Source organism: Mustelus asterias, chromosome 20 (assembly GCF_964213995.1).
Source record: "Mustelus asterias chromosome 20, sMusAst1.hap1.1, whole genome shotgun sequence".
In the NCBI taxonomy this organism is placed as follows: Eukaryota; Metazoa; Chordata; class Chondrichthyes; order Carcharhiniformes; family Triakidae; genus Mustelus; species Mustelus asterias.
In genome coordinates, this window is record NC_135820.1 from 67,872,852 (window position 1) to 67,882,477 (window position 9,626).

General features: G+C 39.5%; 1 protein-coding gene across 1 annotated transcript in view; it reads left to right on the forward strand.

The window, feature by feature from the left end:
- Positions 1 to 9,626, forward strand: part of LOC144508604 (translocating chain-associated membrane protein 1-like 1) — a 61,703-nt gene that overhangs the window by 38,494 nt on the left and 13,583 nt on the right. Inside the window, exons 3-6 of the mRNA XM_078236783.1 lie at positions 2,985 to 3,103; positions 5,201 to 5,317; positions 5,407 to 5,465; positions 8,415 to 8,499. Of these exons, the coding sequence (XP_078092909.1) occupies positions 2,985 to 3,103; positions 5,201 to 5,317; positions 5,407 to 5,465; positions 8,415 to 8,499 (380 nt within the window). The remainder of the gene's footprint in view (positions 1 to 2,984; positions 3,104 to 5,200; positions 5,318 to 5,406; positions 5,466 to 8,414; positions 8,500 to 9,626) is intronic.

Below are 9,626 nucleotides of genomic sequence, written 5' to 3' on the forward strand. Positions count from 1 at the left end.
CAAGCAGGCATGGAGCAAAGTTAGTGTCTTGTTACTTGTAAATTGAGCATGGCATAACCGAGGTCTCTGGGAGAACGAAAGCGTGTTTGTATGGAGCAAGGGGAGAGTAGCAGGGCGCTGTGTTTAATACAAGACATGTTTATGTTAATCGTACATTAACTGTAGGCAGATGGTGGACATTAACTAGGAGTTCACTTATGCCCATAAAAATAGTCTTAAACTGTGATGGTGAGGTTAGGAGTTGCTTGTTTATAATGTGTAACCCTTTAAACAAATGCTCATAAGAGCGTATAAAACATTGTCTTCAGTTATATCCTTCACCAACTCTCATTCTGGAACATGGTTTGGTAGCAGAGGATGGTTGGTTAAAGGCGAAGTCTTAAGAAAGATCTTCAGAAAATTATCACAGTAGCTACTGTGAAAAATAGCATGCAAATTGTCGGGATGATTTCTCTCTGATCTTGTATTCTGAACCACGTGACCAGTGGAAGAATTGAGTGGATGTGCACAAGTATTACGTCCCTACCAAAGACAAAAGAAGGTGTCATCTTGGTATTGTTAATTCCTGTAAGTAGTAAAATCAGGAAGGCTTTGTATGCCCATCAGTTGGATAGTTGAGAAGATTTGGACCTTGTATTAGTTCTTGGATGAAATTTTACAAGAAAGATGGTTTGTTAAATGCTTATGGGATATAGTCAGACTGATTCACACATGACAGGCTCCTGGTTCTAACTGGTGTTCAGATCTCTGGGATGGAGGCCCTATTGAATCAGATGCCTGCTACCTTTAAAATTCCTGGGGAATCTCCTTGTCTTCGTGGAACAAATGGGACATTCCATGATGATGCAGAATAGGACAGATTTTGAAATGGTCCGGATGGTGGACTCTGGAGTCAACACAATGGAAGGGTTAAAGACAGCAGATTGAGGATGCAAGCACTTTTAGTTGATCTGGCCAATAGAGCAGAAGACCAAACTGGAACATTCCAGAAATACTCAAACAGTTGGTGTGTGCTCCAAAGATGACAAAGTATCATACAGTGAGCTGTCCAAAGAGAAGAGGAAGGATCCTTGAAATAAAGTCAAAATATTGTGGATGCTAGAAATCTGAAATAAAACAGAAGTGCTGGAAAAATTCAGCAATCTGACAGTATCTGTGGAGAAACACAATGTTTTGCATCCTATAGATTCTTCTTTGAGCCTACTGCTGTTTCTTGGTTAGTAGTTAGTGTACCTGTTTGCCACATGCTCTATTTGTTGAGTATTGGTTTGTTGATAAATGGCTAAAATTTAATTACAAATTTGGGTGAATATCATTTCTCAGATGGGATACTTGAGAGGCTCAAGACTTGCATGTAGATTATACTTCTGGATACTTTGTTTATGCTTGCAGTGATTGATCAAGATTATATTTTCCATTTATTTTTACGTATGCAAGTTATCAGAAATGTTGTTCCAAACTTTTGAGGCATAGCATCAATTCTGAAAATCAAAAATGCTTTGAATTTCAAGCTTAGTATGGTTCCCTGACTATTATGATCTACGTTGTGCGTTTACAATCCTGACGTAAAACAACAGCATATCCTTTGATGTACCACAGTCAACACCACAGGCAGTCCCTTAGTTAACTATTTAAAAAAACTCATTCATTTAAAGACCAGTTATTTTTCATAATTAAGCTATTTTATACATTTGAGAATCAATCAAATCACATTTCCAAATGTAACTACCCTTCTGTCTCTCTAGGTGAGATTGCTACATGGAAAGATTTGTATTTTTATAGTGCTTTTGATGACCACCTGATGTCTTGAAGCACTTTACCTTGGCAAAGTGATAGTCTTCCCACCTTTGAGTCAGATGATAGTGGATCTGAATCCCACTTGAGAGACTTGAGCACATAATCTAGGCTAACATTTTAGTGCTCTACTGCAGGAGTTCTGTACTTGCCTTCAGATGAGACGTCTGTTCTGAGACTGTAAAATTATGATGTGGAGATGCCGGCGTTGGACTTGGGTAAACACAGTAAGAAGTCTCACAACACCAGGTTGAAGTCCAACAGATTTATTTGGTAGCGCAAGCCACTAGCTTTCGGAGCGCTGCTCCTTCAAACAGGGCATATAAAGACACAAACTCAATTTACAAAATAATGGTTGGAATGTGTATTCCAACCATTATTTTGTAAATTGAGTTTGTCTTTATATGCCCTGTTTGTGAACAGAACTCCCACTTGCCTGATGAAGGAGCAGCGCTCTGAAAGCTAGTGGCTTGCACTACTAAATAAACCTGTTGGACTTTAACCTGGTGTTGTGAGACTTCTTGCTGTAAAATAACCCATAGCATGCTATGTAGAAGAAATGCTTCCTGATAAAGATTTGTTCTTCAACCAACGTCACAAAAACAGATTGTCTTAGCATTATCACTTTGCTATTTATGCTTGTTGTGCACAGTTTGGCTACATTGCAACATTTCCTTTATTACAGCAATGACAATACTTCAAAAGTACTTAATTGGCATATAAAACTTTGGGCCTTCCTAATAAGGCTACAAATGACACTAAGTAAACGTCCTTTCTTTAGATGTAGCTTGTTACCAATGCAGCCATAACTGCAGTAAGAACAGAATGTGAGTCTCCTATTTAGGATTACTGTTATGACCTTAAATAGATATTACTTCCTGACAAAGCACTGATGCAACAAGCTAATATCATTTCAGAACTGTTATTAAATGTTGAGGCTCCTTGCTTGTTTTGTATATTAAGAGAATTCGGTTTCGGTATAGGGGTGAGTGCACCAAAATCATGGCACTCCTGATTTTCTGATGATTTAAAGTCAAGAAAAACTACACCTTAAATTGACACCCTGACCTCTGTTCTCGACACCTGTCACCTGTGGCTGTGTCAGGAGCAAGGTCTAGCATTTTTGCATTTATGATATTTATTGTAAAGTGTTACCTATGTATACTTGATGTTTATTTTCCACTCTACAGATGAGGGAACTGATTCCATCAGCTTCTACGAGTATGGCTTTAAAGACTTGGCCACCATATTTTTTTATATGTTGATAGCTATCATTCTACATGCTGTGATACAAGAGTATATTCTGGATGTAAGTGAAAAGCTTTTCTTTGCATATTTGTTTATAGTTCCCGGGGGGGGGGGGGGGGGGAGACTTGACCTTTTTGCTTTTTGCATGAGTGGCAGAGGCTGTGAACCTGAGAGTTGGCAGTGAGAAGATTGCCAGGGAGCATCAGATGACCCAGGTCACACGGCATGAAGCTACTTAAAATGAAACTCGACTGTTAGCTAGAATTACTTAAAATTAGGCAATTTAAGACTGGGCTTAACTGTATTAAGTCATGTACCTAGAACCCCTAATTCTAATGCGAGGCGCTCAGGCTTGTCATGCCTCAGCCTCATCAGTGCTGTCTGTCCGGGAGATACGTTCAAGGAGCTGAGAACCTCTCCCAACTCCAGGGGCCAGCAGTTAGAGTGGACGGCCTTCCTTATGACTGTTTAGTCCCAGTTTCTGTACAAGGGTCATCATTCTCTTTGTTATCGGCTGTGGCGCAGTGGGTGTCTCTCAACTGGGTTCAAAGGGCTCAAGTCCTATGCTAGAAATTTTAGCCCACTATCCAGGCTGAAACTCTTAGTAAAAGCAAAACACTGTGGATGCTGGAAATCTGAAATGCAAAGAGAAAATGCTGGATAAACTCAGCAGTTCTGGCAGCATCTGTGGAGAGAGAAACCCTGTCAATGTTTTGAGTCTAAATGACCCAAGGTCATTTACACTTGAAACATCAATTCCTCCTCCTCCTCCATTGCCAGGCCTGTTAAGTTTATCCAGCATTTTCTGTTTTTATTTTTGAAATTCTTGGTGCCTTACTGAGGGAGCATTCCACTGTCAAATGAAATTTTAAACATGCTTCTCAGGTGGATATAAGAGTACATGGCAGCCCTCGCAAGTGTTCTCCACAATGCACCTGTTATTATTTATCTTCACTGAGAAACTGATTATCTGGCCAGTATTACAGTGCTATTCATGTGTGCATGCAGAGTGCCTTACAACAGTAACTACACTTCAAAAAGTATTAAACTGGCTATAAAATACTTTGGGACATCCTGAGATCACTTTATAAAGGCAATTTTTTTTTGTGTATTCAATGCCCTTTTGTTCTCATGTTTGTCCATCATGCTAAAAGTGAATATTACATGCATATTTATTCCTCTGGTAATTGATAGATAGTAAACCTGAGGTGCTGGAAGAAAAATAATAGCCCTGTAGGGCTCCAACAGCTGTTTCTCGTATATATGTATATCTATAGTATATATTACTGTATAAAATAAGTCATTAAATTGCCCAGATTTCCTGTACTCAAAAGGAAAAGCCCAACCCAGTCAATAATTGGATAAAAGCAAATTACTGCGGATGCTGGAATCTGAAACCAAAAGAGAAAATGCTGGAAAATCTCAGCAGGTCTGGCAGCATCTGTAAGGAGAGAAAAGAGCTGATGTTTCGAGTCCAGATGACCCTTTGTCAAAGCTTTGTCGAGTCTGGACTCAAAACGTCAGCTCTTTTCTCTCCTTACAGATGCTACCAGACCTGCTGAGATTTTCCAGCATTTTCTCTTTTGGTCCCAGTCGATAATTGGATGACTTCAGCAACAGATTTCTTTTCCTTGGCTGCCGCTCATAGTCGGTATGGTTGGAAATTGATATAACAACTCGGGCCATTTACACAATATATCAAACTCAACCAGATCGGGCATCAGCTATAGGATTATTAATTTACATGACTCATGCAACTGTTTAGGTTTAGCCATTGCATATCTGTGATCTGCAACCACCTAGTTGTTGCCGCTACGAACAAAGAACTCAAAGGTGAACTAGATATTTCAGTTTTGCTGGATTGCTTCCAAAATGAGAGAGATACAGTTTCCATTAGTTGCTGATGGATTGACAATGGGGAGCACCTGAACTGTAGATTGAATGCACAAACCCAAGCTATATCGGCTCAGATGCAGTAGCATTACCATGTAATCAAAAGTACAAGAACTGTAGATATTCAGAAAGTATCTCTTTCATTTTTCCTACTAGGTTGGAGAATTGCATTGCTTTTAACCTGCATCTTAACCAACCAGGTTTACATTTTTAACTTGAGGTTGTAGAATAAATCTCTTAAATGTCATCCTTTTCATTTTTCCAGAAAATAAACAGACGGCTGCATTTGTCCAAAACGAAGCACAGTAAATTCAATGAATCTGGCCAGCTGGCTTTCTTCTATTTGTTCTCCTTTATCTGGGGAGGAAGCATCCTGACTGGAGTAAGAATGTATCAAATATTTCATGCTAGAGTTTATGCTCAATTATAATGGTTCAAATTTACTGATTTTTCTTTCCTTTTCCACCCCAGGAAAAATTTACAACAGATCCTACTCTTTTATGGGAAAGATATCCACATGCTCATATGTTGTAAGCACATCTTCCTCATCTTTAAATGGAAAGCAAATGATATAAGAATTGCTATTGTTGTTATGAAAGAAGAAAAATTGTATTAAAAGTCAACAGGACTTTTATTTCAGTTTAACTTTAAGGCTATATCCAGCCATTTCAGTGGCGTGAACGTCACAGTTTGCTGCTGTTTATGCTGGGGCTTGTTGCAGCATATCCACATGATAACAAAAACCAAGCCGCAGTTGGTGAACACTTCTGTTTTCACTTTGTGCTGCCAAAATGCAGCAAATACACCTTCCCTGATCCCCGAGTACAGTGTTCCCAAACTGGTTTCCTTAGAACCACCCAAGGGTTCCCCAGTAGGTATGGCTGTCTTAAGTTTGCGAAAAGCTGTCCTGGTTTGTCTAATGGAAGGTAGTTGTTCATTTTGTTGGCTGCTGATAGATGCACTAGACAACCTATCAGCAGCCAATGCAGTGAGAAGCCAGCCTCTGACTGGAAATGCTGGAAATAAGGTCAAAGTGAGATAGCAAGAGCGAAGCAGCATCACTCCGCCCATTAAAAAGGAAGAAAAGGTAAGGCTTAGGTACTTGTTGAGTAAGAGAACGTTTACATTATAAATGTATACCAGAACGAATTGGAATGTCTTTTAACTGTTTGTTTGTAGTGTATTTGCACTTAAACCACATAAGATTCATTGTTTTGTGTAACAAGTCTGGAATACAATATGAATGTTTCTTAGGGGTTCCGTCTGTACTCTTGGGAGGTCGAAGGGTTCCGTGGCTGGAAAAGCCTAGTAAATGACAAAGCCATTTGTTGCAGCACTTAAGCCATTTAGGTCAGATTTATAAATACCAGCCTTGATATTGTGATTGTACTAGGCAAGGTTATCTGAGAAGAGCAGTAGCTGAATTATCCAAGATAGAGCAGCTCCTACTGAGTGCAAAAATTTTCTTCATTGAGAAATTGGTGAATACCTGTATTTATTTTTCCTCTTCCATTTGTTAACCTGTCCTGAATTAACAAATGAAAAATAAGCATTCTTTTTTAACTTGGGAATTTCACACTGCATGTTCATCTAGTGATTGTTGCTGAAAGGTGCATGCATGGACATTAATTGAAAATTGTAGCAATGGTACTACCCACAGCTAAATGGCCTGTTGATTCCTTGTGGTCTTGGTGAATACATGAACATCACTTGGATGAAATGCTGGAGGGCTATGGGTGCCAATAGAATTGCACTTCAGTGAGAATTAGCATTTTTTTTGGAGATGAGGATAAGGAAAGTATTAAATAAACCTTGAGCAAACAAGAAAAGTAGTGTGTAAACCAGAATATGTCGTTACTTAATTTGATATGTATATCTGGAATTCAGGATTCTCATATGCAACTCCATGTTCAAGTACTTGCATTTCCTTCGTGTTCCAGATCTTTTTTTGCTCCTTTCAATAGATTTTTTTTCCCCCTGAAACCTTGGTTGAAGGACTCATTCATGGACACCATCTAACAGGTGTTTCAACTGAGAGGAAATGAATCTTTTGAAAATTTTGATTTAATATCATTGTAGCTGAACTTTACATATGTTATGTGCTGGGACCTTATTTCACTCTGAACACTTCCATGCCTTAAGTCTTTATAGACCTTTTAAATCTTTAACTTTATTTCCCTTACACTATTTTTGTTACCTTATTATAGCTTTTTTGGTTAGATCCAAGTACAGCTGCCTGCATTTTCTAATTTACAGCAATTAGTAGACAATCCCTCACAGCAGTTTCTTACCAACCAATGAATTTAGTTTTCCTGTGATGTCACTTTTTTTTTCAACAAGACCTGACTGCAAGATACTCTTCCCAGATTGCTTCATTGCTATGTTGACTGCAAGGCACTCTTCCTCGTGTGGAAGTGTCCTGTGTGGAACGAAAAAGCAAAACAGTTGTCTTATTGGATTCACAGTCCTAAACTGAGCTATCTGATCTGAGTTAGGAAGGCAATAGTGGTGCCATATTGGCATCACTCAGCTAAGAAAGGGAAAAAAGCACCCAACAGCACTATCTAATCATTCTGGGTAGGTGTGCCTGTGGCAACTTTGGTGAGGGTGGCACAGTGGTTAGCACAGCTGCCTCAGTGCCAGGGACCCGGGTTCAATTCCAGCCTTAGGTGACTGTGTGGTGTTTGCATGTGCTTCCTGCGTCCACGTGGGTTTTCTCTGGGTGCTCTGGTTTCCTCCCACAGTCCAAAGGTGTGCAGGTTAGATGGATTGGCCATGATAAATTGCCCCATTCGTGTCCCAGGATGTGTAGGTTAGGGGGATTCGTGGGATTTGAATGTTGGAGTTTGCTCAAGGAGCTGAATTCATGTGGCAAGATAGCACAGTGGTTAGCACTGCTGCCTCACAGCACCAGGGACCAGGGTTTGATTCCTGGTTGGGGTCACTGTCCGTGCAGAGTCTGCACGTTCACCCCGTGGCTGTGTGGATTTTCTCTCTCAGTCCAGTTTCCTCCCACAGTCTGAAAGACGTACTAGTTAGGTGCATTGGCCATGCTAAATTCTCCCTCCGTGTACCTGAACAGGCACCAGAGTGTAGCGACTAGGGGATTTTCACAGTAACTTCATTGCAGTGGTAAGGTAAACCTACTTGTGACACACATACACACATATATATATAATAAGTGAATTGCCTACTCTTGTTTGAGTGCTAGAATCAAGACTTTCAAGGGAGTGAATGAGAAAACAAACTTGAGGAGGAATAATCAGATTGTATACATATTCTGTTTGAAAGTGTGGTTGCCTCAAAATACATTTTCATTTGAAGAACTTCTGACCATTTTGAATCATGGTAGTCTGGAGGATTATGGGCGCAGAATTCTTTGTTTTTAAAACCAGATATATATTTTGCAAAACTGAAATGTGTGTAATTGTTGATTATATAACTGCTGTACTGTACACTCAACGTATTATTTGGTCCAGCTTTCAGGTGAAATTTTTCTACATTTGCCAGATTGCCTATTGGCTCCACGCATTACCAGAGCTCTATTTTCAGAAAGTTAGAAAGGTAATTGCATATCAGTTTGTTATTTACACTATCAAAAATGATCTAAATGTGTAAAACCAGATTTGTCAATAGAATTTTCATAGTGCAAGAAAAGCATGCCATAAGTGGAAACTCCATGTTGGAGTGGCTCAGTAACCTTTACGCTCATGGTGTTTGGATGTCTGAGGAACTGATCCTCCTTTAATGTTCAAAAGGAATGTTAAATTGTATGCCAATCCTACTGATCCCTCTGTCCAATTCATTGCTGGTGTGTAAACTCTTCCTCCCGTGATAAATATTGTCGAACCCACAAATGTATTAAAAAAAACTATCAGTGGTACGACTGCTTCTGAAGTCATGTTGCCATTTTGCTGCTTATCCAGAAATTTTAATACGACTTTCTTGGCAAGACTACTTCCCTTGTTCAGTGCACCATGATTATCCATTCTTGATAGTCTCAACTTCCACCTTATTAATTTACTTCTGTCCCTCAATTCATTTGACTCCTCTGCCCTTTATCTTCACCCATGACATCAACTTCTGACTCATAGCCAGCCCCTTGACCTCGCCATCTCATGCACTGTGGTGAATATTTATGACCACTTTGTCTCCTTTATCGTCCTTATCTCGCTGCCTATTTTATACTCTACTATTGTTAACCTCACAGTAAACAAAACTATTTTCCCAAGTCTGTCAATAATTTGATCGCCAAACTCCAATATCTCTCCCTCTATGGCTTTCAACAATCAATGCTGCTGTTGATCTGCAAAAAGATTATTTCTTTTCTGCCTTAAGTACCTTCCTCTTCCTTAAGATGTCAGATTTCACATGTATTCTGATGACATCAGATTTACCGCGACTTTATTTTTAAGTCAGTGAACTTCTGTTAATTATCAAGACTATTTAATTATAACTTCACAACCATGCCCCTGCTCTTCCATTACCCCACTCAATGCTGCTGTTGGTGCTTCTTCCACAGTGTCTTGCTTGCAAGTATCCTGCTTTCTCCATTAAAGTCAGAATTTTTATCACCTTGGCTGCCTGCATCTTATCTGACATTCCCATCCTCCATGCTGCAATCTTACCCCATCATACCTCTGCACCGTAGTCAGCTTTGTGCTCATCCCATGTCCTTCGATTATCTCACT